This window comes from Lampetra fluviatilis, chromosome 7, assembly GCF_964198595.1.
Source record: "Lampetra fluviatilis chromosome 7, kcLamFluv1.1, whole genome shotgun sequence".
NCBI classification, from domain to species: domain Eukaryota; kingdom Metazoa; phylum Chordata; class Hyperoartia; order Petromyzontiformes; family Petromyzontidae; genus Lampetra; species Lampetra fluviatilis.
In genome coordinates this window covers 17,693,133-17,711,819 of record NC_136281.1, presented here as the reverse complement: position 1 = coordinate 17,711,819, position 18,687 = coordinate 17,693,133, and the positions used below count along the sequence as shown (strand labels likewise).

The 18,687-nt window shown below is 52.2% G+C and overlaps 1 protein-coding gene across 2 annotated transcripts in view; it reads right to left on the bottom strand.

Annotated features, from left to right (window-relative positions):
* Window positions 1–1,045: 1,045 nt before the first annotated feature.
* BCL11A (BCL11 transcription factor A) overlaps window positions 1,046–18,687 on the bottom strand; it is a 52,391-nt gene continuing 34,749 nt past the window's right edge. For both annotated transcript variants that reach the window (XM_078858743.1, XM_078858742.1), the window contains one exon: window positions 1,046–5,981. In XM_078858743.1, the coding sequence (XP_078714869.1) occupies window positions 3,733–5,981 (2,249 nt within the window). In that variant the 3' untranslated portion in view covers window positions 1,046–3,732. The remainder of the gene's footprint in view (window positions 5,982–18,687) is intronic.

Below are 18,687 nucleotides of genomic sequence, written 5' to 3'. Positions count from 1 at the left end.
CTGCGGTATTTTGCGGCAACCTGTGAGAAATCAATAAATGGGGAAACAGTAGTTGGAAGAAACTTCCAAAATTTTTATTTGAAATGTTTCAAACAATAACAAAAAAGGAGGCTTTAAAAAAGCTAAATGAGCTATCGTTTTTTTTTGTGTTTTTCGTGTTTTTTTTGAGGACGCATTCATAACAATGGCCACAACAGCGTGCATGTTGGGTGAACCAATTTTGCATCTTTAACATTGACGGAATAAATACTCAAATGTCAGGGTAAGGAGACCTTAGGCCAACCTCTGACACCTTACAGATTTGTCTTTTAAAAAAATTGACAAAATTAAAAGAAAAAAAAACAGACATTTAAACCGCGCTTCCATTTTTAACAGAGCGCCTTGTAAGCGAAAAAAATATAACGACGTTAAAAAATAAATATAAAGTTTCATAGCAAATTACGAACATATCCAGGGTACCAAGAGAGCATTTCCATAATTACAGGGTTACTAAACAAACGAAAAAAAATTACCAAATAAAACAAAGAGGGAGATAGGCATGTAGCAAATTAACTCTGTCTCGCCATTTACAACGCTGAACTAAAAGGAGAAACAACGTATAAAACCACTGACTTAAGTGACATTTGATCACTTTGCATATGATGTTCAGTCAAAAGTACAAAAGCACCATGAGTGTTGGCAGTAAGGAAAGAAATGTAACTGAAGACGTAGCGGACACTTAGCTTACTGCATATACAACAATATCAAATATTGGAATGTAAAAAGCATGAGGGGACCAAACTGCGCTAAAAACACACCACCTATTGTTTGACAAAAGGCCTGCATTCAAATCATTTAGATGCCATATATAGAAATTATTGACAAAAACATTTGTACATCACCTACAAATTCCAAGTGACAAAATTATTTTTTCCCCATTTTTTTCGTATTATGCTTTTACAGTCGTTAAACGACACCCCCCTCCCCCCACCCGTGCCCCCCCCCTCCCCACTCGTGCCCCCCACCCCGTCTGTGCAATATTTTTTGTCTGCAGCCCCCCCCCCCCGTAATTTTAGTTTTGCCCGACCTCAAGAACGCACAGCACCACCAATGATGCTGCACGCCTTCCCCACACTGTATATTATCCTGCCAAATTAAAAAATATACCATGGCAGCCTGCGTACCACTAAAGTCCTACCAAAAAACATCAAAAAGCAATTATTATTATTTATTTTTAAAAATTACACGCCCAGTTATGGACAGCATAGTGCCAACAATGAACATCTACATCAAACAACATAGAAATAGTTACCGATAAGGACCACAGCTGTGGCGTTTCCATTGTAACTAGCATTTTTAAATATGTATAAATGCATAAACACCAAACGTACACTCTTGCTTCTCTCTCCATATATAGTTACCGGTAACAATGACACATTTTATGCAGCATTGAATTCTTAATTCTTCTGTCTCGTCACCTTACTCATATGCCTCTTCTCCGTATACTTGAATTATATTTTGCTTATTGTGATCCAAGATCAGCGACTATACTGACATGTAAAATACAGCATCTGCAACCTAGCGAGTACCAAAGTTACTGGAGAAAAAAAGGGGATGAAACGGATTCTCTCATGCAATACTATTTTTTGAAGATCCATTTTCACGTGTTCAGTCCTTAAAAGATTCATCCATAGCAAATAAGATAGTACGACAGGCTAGCTTAGAGCTAAAATTACACCAGCCGCAGTGGCCGATAAGTGCGTTTTTTTCAGTTAAGTGTTGATATCAGTAACAAACGGTCCTTTTTAAGTGACGCATTTCATTTTAGTTTACATGCTTTAATCCCTGAACAATCAGGGATGCGAAAAACAGTGCTAGGATCGACCCCTCTCTCACTCTCCGCTTGTGCTACAACTGTTTATTAATGTGATAGTCTTACAGCTTATAATTTAGGCAATCTCAAAATTAAATATCTAGCATCTCCGTGTGTGATTCCTACTGTACAAATGGCGCGTGCAGTGCTTTGCGTTTCGCGCGCACCGCTACCGAACGGGATTCCCTCGACGCAGGCAAGGCAGGATTAAAACTACAAAAGCAGTGATGAGCTCTTGCAAGCATTCATCCTGACGTATACAGTTAGCAGAGCGTGAGATTTTAATCTCGTCAGAAGAAAAAGGCCAAAAAAGCGCTTTTAAATGCGGCAGAATATTCCTGGGAAGTTCTGGCCGGTAAATGTCGTGAAGGCTCCGTTTGCTTCTGGGGAAAGACTGTTTTACAAGGCACTCGCACATTAATTTTCCGATCCCATTATTACTTGAAATGCGACCTCGACAGAGCAACGCGACTCGCTTCGGTGGACGTCTTGTAGCGCTCGTCTTTTTGAAAGGAGGCTCGCAAATGTTTACTTCTATTTTGAGAGTCGCCGTCTATTTCAACAGCTTGCCGATATATTTTGTCAAATCTGTGGTAATAAGCCACTGTGGATTTGAAAAGGCGCGGAGGATTTTTGCGGAAAACTAGGAACCTGTGTGACCTGCGATCGACTGGACGCGCCACGCGGCCCCTCCGCTCTCCCCGCCGCACGCGCGACCGTTATTGCACGAGAGAGAGAAAGACGGGGGACGTCGCCGGCGCGTAGCATCGGGGACTTCTCTCACAGCCACAGAGTTGCCCAAGAGACGGTCGCGTCTCCTCCGTCCCTCCGTCTCACCCCCCCCCCCCCCCACTGTCTCCCTCCCTTGCTGTTCTTGTTCAATTTGGTCCCATGGGGAGTGAATTGTTGACGATCTAAAAAAAAACAAGTTGTGCAAACTTTCTGGACAACAAATTCTTGAATGACTCGGGCACGTTAAGTTGAAAGAACGCATTAACGTTATTTATATTTGTACATTTCCCGTGTGCGTGGTGCTCACCGTTGCCATTATTGGAATTCTAAGCAGTGCTACAAAGCGAACAACCTCACTCAATTTAGTACTCAACCCACCCAGAAGTTGGCTCCACCAATTAAATATAGCTGCTTGCGTGTTGTCCTCAACGCTGGTGGGCACCATTGCAGCGACCACGCTGCCGTCGAGGTCGACTGTACGGAATGTGATACACTCTCAGGCGATATTTAAAGTCGATATTTTCGTTGCCATTTTGCAAACATTAGCCTTGACTCAAAGATAATGGCACAATGAATGAGCTTGATTTGCAAGCAACGGGATTCAAAGTCGGGTCATTCCTTGAAACGTTCGCTTGAAAGTAGAGGCGGGATTTATTTTTGTTCCCGCATTAAGTGTTTCCATTCGAGTTTCATGGCAGAAAATCAGCACAACTTTTACATTACTTTACAAGCTTCCAGCTCGCACCCAAAGCAAAGGAAATAAATAAATAAAAACGTTTGAAATATATAATTGCTGGGACGGGCGGGCGGGCGGGCGGGCAGGTGGCAGGAGGAAATGAAAAGCCCCCGCCAGGGCTGGAATGGAGTGTAGCGCGACGAGAGGCCGCTGTGTGTGCTCGTGCGCCTGAGAGGGTGCGTGGGGGCAAACGGCCAACACGGCAGGGGGCGGAGGGGGGCGCGGGGTGGAAGGGGGGAGCAGAACGGGTCCAGAGTTAGGAGCAGAGCAGGACGGCCATGCGGTCTAGAGGAGTGGTGGCGGTCGATGTGGGGGGGGGGGGGGTGGGGGGGTTTGGAGGAACCGGGCATGGACCGGTGGAGCGGCCGGCCGATGGGCGGGCGGGCGGGCGGGAGGAAACGTCACGCCGTCCTCAACTGGTCTCCGTGTGCTCCGACTTGACTTCGTCGTCAGTGGAGATGAGCTGCTCGCCGTGCCACTTCTTCATGTGCTTCTCCAGCGTGCTGTACACGCTGAAGGGCATCTGGCAGATGTCGCACTTGTAGATCTCCTTGCCCATCTGGCCGTGCGTCTTCATGTGGCGCGTCAGCTTGCTGCTCTGCGCGCACGCGTAGCTGCACAGCTCGCACTTGTAGGGCCGCTCGCCCGTGTGCGAGCGGCGGTGCACCGTCAGGTTGCTGCCGTTCTTGAACACCTTGCCGCAGTACTCGCACGTGTCGCTGCGCCGGCCGTCCTTGGAGCTGGGACGCCCCGACAGGTTGGGCGTGCTGTTGCCGCTGCCAGTGCCGCTCTGGCCGGAGTTCATGCCGTCCAGCAGCTCGCCGGGCGGCGTGGAGAAGCGCAGGCTGCCGTTCTCCGACGAGTGTTCCGAGGAGGAGGCGAACGGGGACCGGCGAGAGTCCCCGAACCCAAAAAAAGGATCCTTGCTGAGTTGGCGCGACGCGGCGTAGCCCGCCAGCCACTGCGAGTACACGTTCTCCGTGGGCAGCATGGGCGCGGGCGGCAGCTCGAACTCCTTCTCGAGCTTGATGCGCTTGGGGTAAGTGCTGAGCGGGTTGGGGCTGGAGATGGGCGGGGGGTTCCGGGGCACGGCGGTGCCCGGGAGCTGCCCGGGCGAGAACCCTCGGCCGTTGACGGGACTCTCGGAGACGTGGTTCGACTCGGCGTGGGAGGAAGGGTCCCTGTCGACGGGGCCGTCCCTCGGCGCCCTCATCGCGTCCGGCGGGTGCTCGGGCGGGGGCGGGCACTGACGCCGCTTGCCGGCCAGGATCTGCTTGAGCGCCTCGCTGTAGTGCTGCATCGGGTTGAGGCCGACGCCGTCCATCACGTCGTTAAGCGCCAGCGGTTTGCGCTCGGCCGGCTTGCCGTTGCGCTCGTGGTCGCGGCCGCCGCTCTCCGCGTTCAGGTCGAAGGCCGAGTCCGGCCGGCCCCGGCCGCGCTCCTCTTCGGCCAGCTCCTCCTCGGCATCTTCCTCCTCCTCCTCTTCCTCCTCCTCTTCGTTGTTGTCGCCGTCGCCCTCGCAGCGGTACTTACGCTCCCTCGAGCCGCGGTGGCCCTCGCTGGCGCCCGGCTCGGGGGAACTGGCCTCCGAGCGGCCGTCCTCCGAGTTGCCGGCGGCGCCGCCGTGCGACGGCGACGAGCCTCCGGCCGGCGAGCACGTGTGCGTCTTCATGTGCCGCTTGAGCTTGCTGGCCTGCGTGCAGGCGTGGTCGCACACCGGGCACTTGTAGGGCTTCTCGCCCGTGTGGCTGCGCCGGTGTACGATCAGGTTGCTCTGGAACTTGAACGTCTTCCCGCAGAACTCGCACGACTTGGGCTTGAGCGACGACTGCGAGGACGCGGCCGGCGAGACGGAGGCCGGCGGAGGGGGAGGGGGCGGGATGGGAGGAGGCGGGGGGAGTGGCGGGGGAGGGGGAGTGCCGAGAAAAGGCGACTTGTTCCCGGCGCCGCTACCGCCAGCCGGAAAGGGCTGCAGAAGCCTTGGCAGGGCGCCGTGTCGGCCCGGGGAAAGCGGCGGCGTCGAGTTCCCAGCAAGCTCGCGCAGCCGCCGCGAAAAATCCATCGGCAGCGGTGGTTCCATCCCAATGGGGTTCAGCCTGAGCGCCCGCTCGAAGCCGCCCGGAGGGTGCGGGTGGGCGTGCGCGTGCTGGTGCGCGTGCGCGTGCTGGTGCGCGTGCTGGTGCGCGTGCGCGTGCTGGTGGTGGTGGTGGTGGGCGGCCGCCGCCGCCAGCGCCATGCTCTCGGCGCTCAGGCAGTCGAGCCGGTGCGGGTCCAGGTGCGGCCTGGGGGGCGGCGGGCTGAAGAGCGGCGGCGTCGGGGGCAGCCGCCCGCCGGGGCCCCCCGGCGCGCCTTCCCGGAGGCCCGGGTGGTGGTCGCGCAGCACGGGGGGGCCCGAGAGGCGCAGGAAGCTGAAGGGGTTGGCGTCGGGCAGGTGCAGGCCCGGCAAGGGGGGCGGCGGAGGCAGGGGCGGGGGCTGGGCGGGCGAGTCGGGGCCGAGCGAGGGCGGCAGGCCCGCGCGCGGCGCCAGCGGGCTGATCGGGTGGCCGTTGTCCAGGTAGATGCGGAAGCCGTGCGTGTTCTGCGCGTGCCGCAGGAGGAACCAGGCCGAGGAGAAGGGCTGTTTGCACGTCGTGCACACGTAGCTGCACGGCTCGTCCTTCCCTGCGAGCGACAGCACGCACACACGCACGCACGCGGGGGCCGGAGGGCCACGGTCACCTCGGCGTCGACAGAGAGGCGGGCGCGGTAGAAACGGCCGAGTGAGATTTCATCGACGTGAAATTAAAATACTGCGCAAATTCACCCGGCTTCACCCACGCTCCCCCCTCTCCTGTCGCCCACGTAATAATATGAATAATTATATACTCATAGATGCATCACTTTTGGTTCATTTTGTACAAGAGTAACGCTTTGTGCGGGAAAAATACTTAACTGCAGCAACATTCGTCAGATAATGAAGTGCGCCGGTGTCTGTGTGCACGGCGTGTCCGTATTCAAAATAGGTTACCGAAAAAAGGTTAATTTCTCCCCATGCAGCTTATCTGCAATTGTGAATGTGGTCATTCTATGGTAATTAACACTTTACCTTGGCAAGTTAATGCCTTCCTCTGTCTATAGGACCTCGTATTATCACCGAAAATGTAAGTGGGCGGCGGTCTATTATTTAATTTGAAAAGGCCCCTGCTAAAATGACTTAATGATGATTTGTGTTATTGTTAAAGCCAGTCAGTATTGTTGCCACGTGTGCCGTCACTTTAACCCACGGGGAAATATTGTCGCGAAAATGCAATTCTCTATGCGGAGGAGCGCTCACGACGCTGGCCCCGGCACGGCACCTCGATCGCGTACCGTTACCGCTCTTCAATTCGTGTTGCCTTCTTAAAAATGTCACGTGGTACACCGTGACAAACGGGGCACGTTTGGTTGCGTGATTTACGTTCGACGGGGGCTCGGGCGTGGCGATGAGAGGAGGATTCCCGCGGCCGGGGCCGCTGACAAACCCTCGCGGAAACCAAAACCGCCATCGGCCCTCATTGATCGTGCTGAGATAACGCGATTCCACAACGGAATCGAGTGAGCACAGCGGTTACTCACTGAGAAGTACAGGAAATCAGTTTCTATTTGCGTCGTATTTCTGCCAAGAGACACGTGCGGCAAGCGGCCAAAATTAATTTCAGAGAACCCACTCCACAATCCCTTCGCAGCAATTAATGCAATACTCATGCTATTGGGCTAATTAACTGTATATGTGGTATTTGTATCCTCAATTGCTGATAATACATTTCATATCTTGGAAAAGTGATTGAAGATATTTTCAAAAGTGTTTTAAAATGCAAAGCAAAAATCTAATTGCCTGCTGGTGGAATGCATAATGCAAAGCAGAACATTGTCCATTACCGCTGTGCCTTATTGGCCCCATCAAACTAAACTATAACCAACAGATATCATCCGAGGCATGCCGACCGTTATTGGCACGGGTTTTCAGTTGGCGGCTCGCAAAGCGTTTTAAACGGCGTTGGATACACTCTCAGCAAAGCCCCTCCCCCACCATTTAGCGTGACCAATAAAACAAACGCAACGCTTGACCACGTCGACTGCGAGGACTTAAAGACGCAAAATGATAATCCGCCGAGGACAGGGCCGCTGGGGAAACGCGGCGGAGAAGCCGCGAGCGGTCACGAGCGAAGGTGGAGGCAACCCTTGGCGCGGGTGACACGAGGCACAGCCAACCACAAACCACTCGACGTGGTGGTGGTGGCGGTGGTGGTGGTGGCGGAGAAGAAACGACTCCCGCAAAGCTGTTTCCCCCCCCCCCATCGTTGTTATTTTGACCACAGCCTCCCCCGAGCACGATGTCGCATTTCAAATTACGACACGGCGGCTTTGACTTGTTTTCTCTGCAGGTGTCCTTCTAATCGGAGGTTGGTGGCACGTGAGGAGCCTCCTCCAGCTCTGTGGGACACGGCCGCCGTTTCGCCAGCCGCGTGTCGACCGCGTGTCGGCCGCGTGTCAGTTGTGTGTCAGTTGCGTGTCGGTTGCGTGTCGGCTGCCCGGGTAGTACGAAGGCCGCCGTGGCCTCGGCTCGTTAGGAGGTCCGATTAGCACCCCCGGCGAGAACGAAGCGGCGTACGGAAGGGCGGCCGGCCGGCCGGCCCCATCGCGGCGCCACCACTCCTACCCACGGGCACAGGGCCGTTACCAATTGCAGTGGCTGTAATTTAATTCACGCTCTGCTGCTTGATTAATTTTGATACGTTATTGTTCGTTTGTTAAAACATTATTAACCTTGACCATTAAGGAATAAAATACGATGAATTATTACATCTGAAACGTTTATCGCTATCATTGTGAGTTTCCATGCTCATTCATAACTACGATGGATTTTGACTCAAGCTTTGGCTCTGCCTATGTATTGGATTGTGGTAATCTCATGCACTGTTATAAATATGCACAAAGTGGAATTAGTCACAGAATCTGCATTCATGGACAATAAGGGAAAAAAAAGCCCCCCCATTATCCATCACTATTCAAGACACCACATTCAAGCTTTGTGCGCACGCATAGAGACCCACACAAAAGACATCTTCCACAAAGGTAGAGAGAGCATCTATTCATTGTGGCGAGCGTGATTTCAGTCTTTCTATTCTGGTCACCTGTCTCTAATGCCACATCTGGTCAGTGTGAAAGATTGACCTTCACCCCTTTGGAGTCTAATGGAAAGACTATGCGAGATGAACACAAATGGGACGCACCTGCACGGGCGCGAGACGCGGGCTCACAAAGCCACGGTTTTAGCATTTCAAGTGAAAGGATCGAGAGAGGAGGGGTGGGTGGGGGGGTGGGGGGGAGAGAAATTAAGTTGAGATGGTGGCCTTGCCGACGCGCTGCCCTCTCCGGCACGAGTCGCCGAGACTCTTTGCCTAATTCTCCGCCGGTCGCACCGTGGCCCCGCAGCGGTGGCGCACCGTAACGTTTGAAAGGGGCCCGGACCTCTGACTTCGGCTTTCAATTCCGAGCAGGGCGCAGAAATCCACAAAACGGCCCCGATTTATGTTGTTATTTGCGCAGCGTCAGTTTTACGGTAAGCGCAATTAGTTTCCTCATCTGGAAAGAAAATGTCCCAAAGAGTATTTCTAATTAAAAGTTACCAGCTGATTTTTTTTATGTTCTGCGTGCGTCTTAAGAAGATATCTCATAATGTCGCTTTTATTGTTTTTGTTGGTCGTGACTGAAACAAATTTCAAAAGCGATAATTAAGAAGCGCAGAACGAATGTCGCGGTTGTGGGGGGCCCCTCCGCTCAAACGGCGCTGGCGGCGCCGGCAGGAGGGCAGCGGGGACAGGGCCCCACAGACGCCAGAGCCTCGAAATTTCACTCGGCCATGGGGGCACGGACGCGGATGCGATTTGACAGCCTGCCGTGGCAAAGAGAGAGAGACTGCACCCCATGAATGATGCATGCAATTACTTTCTCCACTTAAATATACGTTGCTCGGAAGAGAACAGCCTGCAGACAAAAAGCTTTTATAGGTAACGGCTGGAGACAGCTCAAAGGGCTGGGTCGTGGTAGGCTAACTGGCTTGGGCTGTCTTGACGGAAACTGCCTTGCCATTTCTCGACTCCTTAAATGACGGCGGGAACCCCACCACGTCCTCGCGTGTGCCGCTTTGCAGCGATGATAGGTCTTTTTTTCCGTCTCATCTTTGCGTTCGCGATATACACACACACAGGTGTACCTACTAGGCAGGTGGGAAGCGGTTGACCATTAGGTGGACAATATCGGTGGCACCTCGCATCCGAACCTGTGCCGAGCGCCCCCTCGGTAAATTCAGCCCCAAATTAGTAAAGTGCTTGGCGTGACGTCACTCACTAGCGCAGTGACACTCACTAGCACAGTGACACTAGCACAGTGACACTCACTAGCACAGTGACACTAGCACAGTGACACTCACTAGCACAGTGACACTAGCACAGTGACACTCACTAGCACAGTGACACTAGCACAGTGACACTAACACAGTGACACTCACTAGCACAGTGACACTAGCACAGTAACACTAGCACAGTGATACTAGCACAGTGACACTCGCTAGCACAGTGACACTCACTAGCACAGTGACACTAGCACAGTGACACTCACTAACACAGTGACACTCACTAGCACAGTGACACTAGCACGGTGACACTCACTAACACAGTGACACTCACTAGCACAGTGACACTAGCACAGTGACACTCACTAGCACAGTGACACTCACTAGCACAGTGACACTAGCACAGTGACACTCACTAGCACAGTGACACTAGCACAGTGACACTAACACAGTGACACTCACTAGCACAGTGACACTCACTAGCACAGTGACACTAGCACAGTGACACTCACTAGCACAGTGACACTCACTAGCACAGTGACACTAGCACAGTGACACTAGCACAGTGACACTCACTAACACAATGACACTAGCACAGTGACACTCACTAGCACAGTGACACTCACTAGCACAGTGACACTAGCACAGTGACACTAGCACAGTGATACTCACTAGCACAGTGACACTAGCACAGTGACACTAGCACAGTGACACTAGCACAGTGACACTCACTAGCACAGTGACACTCACTAGCACAGTGACACTCACTAACACAGTGACACTAACACAGTGACACTAGCACAGTGACACTAACACAGTGACACTAGCACAGTGACACTAGCACAGTGACACTCACTAGCACAGTGACACTCACTAGCACAGTGACACTAACACAGTGACACTAGCACAGTGACACTAGCACAGTGAAACTCACTAACACAGTGATACTCACTAGCACAGTGACACTAGCACAGTGACACTAGCACCGTGACACTCACTAACACAGTGATACTCACTAACACAGTGACACTAACTAGCACAGTGACACTCACTAGCACAGTGACACTAGCACAGTGACACTAGCACAGTGACACTCACTAACACAGTGACACTCACTAACACAGTGACACTAGCACAGTGACACTAGCAAAGTGACACTAGCACAGTGACACTAGCACAGTGACACTCACTAACACAGTGACACTAACACAGTGATACTAGCACAGTGACACTAGCACAGTGACACTCACTAACACAGTGACACTAACACAGTGATACTAGCACAGTGACACTAGCACAGTGACACTCACTAGCACAGTGATACTAGCACAGTGACACTCACTAACACAGTGACACTCACTAACACAGTGACACTAGCAAAGTGACACTAGCAAAGTGACACTAGCACAGTGACACTAGCACAGTGACACTCACTAACACAGTGACACTAACACAGTGATACTAGCACAGTGACACTAGCACAGTGACACTCACTAGCACAGTGACACTAGCACAGTGATACTAGCACAGTGACACTAGCACAGTGACACTCACTAACACAGTGACACTAGCACAGTGACACTAGCACAGTGACACTCACTAGCACAGTGACACTAGCACAGTGATACTAGCACAGTGACACTAGCACAGTGACACTCACTAACACAGTGACACTAGCACAGTGACACTAGCACAGTGACACTAGCACAGTGACACTCACTCGCACAGTGAAACTCAATAACACAGTGATACTCACTAGCACAGTGACACTAGCACAGTGACACTCACTAACACAGTGACACTAACTAGCACAGTGACACTCACTAGCACAGTGACACTAACACAGTGACACTCACTAGCACAGTGACACTCACTAACACAGTGACACTAACACAGTGACACTAGCACAGTGACACTAGCACAGTGACACTCACTAATACAGTGACACTCACTAACACAGTGACACTAGCACAGTGACACTCACTAGCACAGTGACACTCACTAGCACAGTGACACTAGCACAGTGACACTAGCACAGTGACACTCACTAACACAGTGACACTAGCACAGTGACACTCACTAGCACAGTGACACTCACTAACACAGTGACACTAGCACAGTGACACTCACTAGCACAGTGACACTCACTAGCACAGTGACACTAGCACAGTGACACTCACTAACACAGTGACACTAACACAGTGACACTAGCACAGTGACACTCACTAACACAGTGACACTAACACAGTGACACTAGCACAGTGACACTCACTAACACAGTGACACTAGCACAGTGACACTAACACAGTGACACTAGCACAGTGACACTAGCACAGTGACACTAGCACAGTGACACTCACTAACACAGTGACACTCACTAGCACAGTGACACTAGCACAGTGACACTAACACAGTGACACTAGCACAGTGACACTCACTAACACAGTGACACTCACTAGCACAGTGACACTAGCACAGTGACACTAGCACAGTGACACTAGCACAGTGACACTCACTAGCACAGTGACACTCACTAGCACAGTGACACTAGCACAGTGACACTAACACAGTGACACTAGCACAGTGACACTCACTAGCACAGTGACACTCACTAGCACAGTGACACTAGCACAGTGACACTCACTAGCACAGTGACACTCACTAACACAGTGACACTAGCACAGTGACACTAGCACAGTGACACTCACTAGCACAGTGACACTCACTAACACAGTGACACTAGCACAGTGATACTAGCACATTGACACTCACTAGCACAGTGACACTAGCACAGTGACACTCACTAGCACAGTGACACTCACTAGCACAGTGACACTCACTAACACAGTGACACTAGCACAGTGACACTAGCACAGTGACACTCACTAGCACAGTGACACTAGCACAGTGACACTCACTAGCACAGTGGCACTCACTAGCACAGTGACACTAGCACAGTGACACTCACTAACACAGTGACACTCACTAACACAGTGACACTAGCACAGTGACACTAGCACAGTGACACTCACTAGCACAGTGACACTAGCACAGTGACACTCACTAGCACAGTGACACTCACTAGCACAGTGACACTAGCACAGTGACACTAGCACAGTGACACTCACTAACACAGTGACACTAGCACAGTGACACTCACTAGCACAGTGCCACTCACTAACACAGTGACACTATCACAGTGACACTAGCACAGTGACACTCACTAGCACAGTGACACTAGCACAGTGACACTCACTAGCACAGTGACACTCACTAGCACAGTGACACTAGCACAGTGACACTCACTAGCACAGTGACACTCACTAACACAGTGACACTAGCACAGTGACACTAGCACAGTGACACTCACTAGCACAGTGACACTCACTAACACAGTGACACTAACACAGTGACACTAACACAGTGACACTAGCACAGTGACACTAGCACAGTGACACTAGCACAGTGACACTAGCACAGTGACACTAGCACAGTGACACTAGCACAGTGACACTCACTAGCACAGTGACACTAGCACAGTGACACTCACTAACACAGTGACACTAGCACAGTGACACTCACTAACACATTGACACTAGCACAGTGACACTCACTAACACAGTGACACTAGCACAGTGACACTCACTAACACAGTGACACTAGCACAGTGACACTCACTAACACAGTGACACTAGCACAATGACACTCACTAACACAGTGACACTCACACGCACAGTGACACTAGCACAGTGACACTAACACAGTGACACTAGCACAGTGACACTCACTAACACAGTGACACTGACTAGCACAGTGACACTCACTAACACAGTGACACTAGCACAGTGACACTAACACAGTGATACTCACTAGCACAGTTACACTAGCACAGTGACACTAGCACAGTGACACTCACTCGCAGCACTCTCCCCTCCACTCTTCGAGGCTATCCAGGGGACCTTCGTCTTTGCACGCACGCGTGAGCTCACCAGGGTTGCCGAATCAAGAAATTAAATCGTAAGATTTAAAATTCCCAATGATAATAAGTAGTTATGATAAGGTCAATGAGCACTGATATGTTTATATATTATACAGTTAGTTCAGAAATAATTTTAGCCGCTGCATTGTTTAATAGAAAAGCCAACACGACATCCGGCTGCATTCAACACACGATCATTAATTTCTGGAGGGGGTGTTTAAAGAATACGCTCGGCGCTTAGACCATGAGACGTGGCGTAAACTCACAACAAACATTCCGAAACAAATAATTACCCTCACCGACGCCACAATTTATTCCCCTTCACACTTAAACCAATTTCATCATTCTCGTGTTAATTTGTGCGGCCAACACATTCGCACCGTGACGACAGCGACGCATCGCATATCGGTGGGGGGGGGGGGATCGATCTCAACGTTGCCGACGACCACGCGTGGCGCTGCACGGACGGTCGGACGCGCAACGGGAAATTGCCGCGTCAAATCGGTGGTCAAGAACAACGTCTATGAAGACAATCCAACTCTGAATCGGTCATCCCCGAAGCAATGGCGAAGCCAGGGATTGCTTTATTTTCATTATACACCACTAAAGAAACAAATCATTTCCAAAGTCCCAAAGCCACACGCCTTCAATATTTCTAAAATGTAAACTTTGTGATAACCAAGCCTTGTTAGTGAAGCAGCAGAGGCCGACCGAGAATCATAATTAGCGACGGAAATTATGGCCCCCCTCCCCCCCTTCGATATGTGTGTTCTCGCTCGCGCGCGCACGCACGCAGAGTCTTGGCGGCGCCGTAATTGCATCGCCTTTATCGGTGCGTTCGTGGCAGCGGGTCAAGCCTCGGGTCCCCGTTTCGCCTCCGTGTCGGGCGCCCCCAGAACATCCGCCTGCCGCGGCCGGGGTCCCGTGCCGGCGGCCGCTCCCCCCGCTTGCGCCCGGGGCCCGAATCATCTCCTCCCGTGAAACACGGCGAGCTAATGGATTTGTCAGGTTCAGCACGACGCTGTCACTTCCCCTCGCGCCCGCAGTCAGCCAAACGCGGCGACGGCGGCCAACGGGGTGTGCGTGGGCCATCCCAACGCTAACACACACGCACACGTGTACACACGCACACACCCACACGTACGTCTGCACGTGCGTCCGCATGCACACCCACACATGCTCGTCCGCACATTCGCATGCACGTACGTAGATTCGTACACGCGCGCACGTTCACACGCACGCACGTGGACAAGAGTAAGCTCTTGCCGCTCCGACGTTATGTGCTTCAGATATATTTTACAGAAATTATTGAAACAATTATATAAAATGGGACAATAACGATAAGCGCCAACTTCAGAGCAACATGTACGGCGAGGCGGTGAGCTGGTGAGCGTACCACGCTGACCCAGGTGGATTCCAGGCCGTGGCTAACACCAGTGAGGGTTGAACCGATTCTGGGCCACCCTAAACCCCTCATCACCCTGCGCGAACCAGCGTGGTGAAGTACGGTCAGAAAGCCCTCTGACGGACGTGACATTGGAAGGCATTCAACCAGCAGTGGATCGCCAAAGGGCTGTAATTCACGAACAGGCTCTCGTCTGAAAACGTCAGGCTCTATTTCTCCGAATTAAGAAGTCATGACAATGGAATGGCTGCTGCTGACCCATGCACAGAGCGAGTGCGTGTTGTTCTGGAGACGAGTCACAATGGTTCAGCCATCACCTGCCGCCTCCGACTTCCTCTCAAGCTGCCGTGCAAGCAAAGTGCCTCCACACATTCTGTCCACCTGTATTCGCACAAGCGAGTGAGTGCTCACGCGAGTACTAAAGACGGCGATCACAACACACTGACGCTGGCGCGGACCGTGAGCTCGCAGGCCTTCCCTTGCTCAGCTCGAGAACGTGGCGAGCAGTGAGGAAGAGCTGCGTGCTGTCGACTCAACAAGAGACCCGCACCGCCGTGCGTCGCTCCAGGACTACGATGCAACTCCTACTGATTGGCCACCTCGCACATCTGGGAGGCTTAACCACGGCTAACATTTGAGCAACTGTGACGACACCCGCTTGAAACTACCTCCGATTGTACGGTGTGTGATATGCCCTCTCTGTATGTCTCCATAGGGGAATCGCTGTTTAAAATCCTCCAAATAAAGCGCTTGGCGGGAAGTATGCAAACAACGTGGAGTTAAACGCACACACGCCCGCACGCACATACGTGTTGTCTCGCGCCGCCGTCACAGCCATTGGGCATTGAGCGCTTAACGTAGGAGCGCATGAACCCCAACCATGTTTATTCATGAAATAACAAAAACACTAAGGACCAATGAAGCAATGAAGCAACGCATTAACGAGCGGAGCGTGCAGAAACCGCGGCCCCACCACGAGCTGCCGGTGTTGCGCGTTCAGGAACCCTTCGGATTCACTGCGCGAGCCCAAGGTGCAAACTTCTCTGCATTCAGGTCTCTCCCAGTTGGGCGGAACAGCGCGACACGGCGCTGTACCCACGGCGCCACGCCAAGACGCCCAATCGGCCCACAGTCCGTAGCGACCGCGGCGTGCGGAGCGCTACGGGCGCCAGGAGCACGCCGCGGGGCCACGCGGCCACAGGGGCCACGCGCGGTGCAACGGGCACGGGCCACGTGGAGAGTGACGACAGACCATTCATTATCGCACATCGGAAGAGCATTTAGCAAGTGACAAGATCAAGCTCTGTCTGCTGGCCAGGCTGCCAGATGACGCCACGTGGCCTGGCTGTGTTCACAATGGCTGGCGCTACATGCCGTGCGATGGAAATGACCGTGGCGGTGGCGGTGCTGGTGAAGGTGGCAATCAGGAACTCGACTCAAACTCAGCTCAATAACTTTGCAAGCAACACCACAGGTCGGATCGATAAAAATGGCTTTGCTTTGTTCTTTAAGTGGCAACACCTAACGGGGAACGTCGCGAGTTTCTGCCGTCATTTATCGATTGCTGACGTCTGCAGTAATGAACACCCGGGCAGTGCCGTGCTCTGAGAGAACGCGGGCAACAACAGCAAAGCCATGAATTCAAATTCTGGTTCCAGATGGAGTCAGCCCATCTTCCGTCCGGGGTGGGTAAAAGAGGCACCATTGTGTCGGCAAATCGCCAGTGGTGTCCAGTGTAGAGGCCGTTGTCTGCCAAGGAGATGAGGTCACCCTCTATTGACCCATTCCACGAAGTGGGCGCACATTGGTATACCGAGCGAGTTGCTTAAACGGAGCAGCCACGCACTAAATAAATACATTGCAAACTGCATGGCCACGTACACCCTCGGCTATACCCGTAATAACATCCAAATCCTACGTTTTCTCGACTCCAGGCTCCAGGGGATGGAATCCATCTCCGCTTTTCCTGCACACCAATCAACAGGCCGTAGCTTTAATTCACATAGCGCGGTCCGCACAAGACGGAGCGGATCGCGGGGCCGAGAGCCTGGAGTGGGGAGGTAATACCAGCGCCGTCCCTGGGGATCCGGAGCCACGGTCCGGGAGGCGTGGGAGCCCGAGAGCGGCTCACCGTGCAGCCTCGGTCAGGTCCATCCCCATTAAAAATAAAACGCTGCCAAGAGAATGAATTGGTGAAGCTGTGCAGAGAATTATAGGCTGCCAAAGCAAGTTTTCAACAAACCACTGCGCAAATGGACTACAGAGACTTTGAGAAAATCCATGTCAAAATATAGACTTGTAATATATATATAAAAAATACAAGGGTGCAATGGCCACGCTACATTGTTAAGAATTTTAAAACAATAAATATACTACAACAACAATAATTATAAGGCAGATGTTTGTCAAATCACGGTTGTTTTCTTCCTCCAAGTGCTCGGTCGAACCCATTGCAACATGTCACACAGCGGTGTGTTTATATGTATTTTGTAGATTATTTGTTATCTAGGAGGGACCGCTTTAGTGCACGCGGGGGAAGTGGTGGTCCCCATCCCTCTTCGCCAGCCCACGTGGGCCAGCGCATTTAAATACGGTTAAATACGGTTAAATACGGTTAAACAATCATGCTGACCGACATGGCGTGGGGAGGGCCGTTATCCGGCCGAGGGATGCTAATTATTATTTTATCCAGTGCACACACAGTCATCAGGAAGAGTAAAGCATCAATCCTTTTTTTACAGGAACAATAAACATCAATAAACAGAGTAAATGCAAAAAAAGGCAACACCTTAAATATACAGTGAGGAACGCAGCACGCGTGCGCGTGGGTGAGCACACACACGCACACACGCACGCACGCACACACACACACACGCGCGCGCACACGCACGCACGCGCGCACGCACGCACACACACACACACGCACACACGCACGCGCGCACACGCACGCACACACACACGCGCGCGCACACGCACGCACACACGTACGCGCGTGCACACGCACGCACACACGCACACACGCACGCGCGAGCGAGCGAGGCGCTGGTAGCGCCCAGCCGAGGGCTGGGGGTGTATTCTCTAAAACATGCATTGGGGGACAAATATTTATTGCGGTGGCAGCTCCTTGTCACAGATGCCTTGGGCTGCTCTATGTCACTGTCAAGGTCAATGCCGGCGAGCCCAGCTGGAGATTACTCAAGAGTGGTGATACTGGCCGGTGACTCTACTCTGGGTTTTTTTTTAATGTAGCAGGGAGGGGAGGCCCGCTGTCCGTAATGCACGCATGCAGAAAATCCAATCTACCAGACGACCTGTTCTGATGTTTTTTTTTCTAACACCAGCCAGCCAGCCAGCGCATTGCGGATGGCGCCTCGGCCCTCTTGGGAAGGAGGGCTTTATTTACAGCTATAAATCGTTAAGGATTTTGTGGAAAATTGGAACTGCTGTAGCGAGGCCAAGGCACCTGAGAAAATGTTTCAGCGATAATCACGGCCGGTGTGATGGCAAGCAACGTGACAGTCAGGCTCTTTTTTTCCTATATTTTGGATTGGGTTCTGGGATGGCAAACTGCAATTGATGCTGCGCGCTGGTCGACAGCGGCAAGCACCGC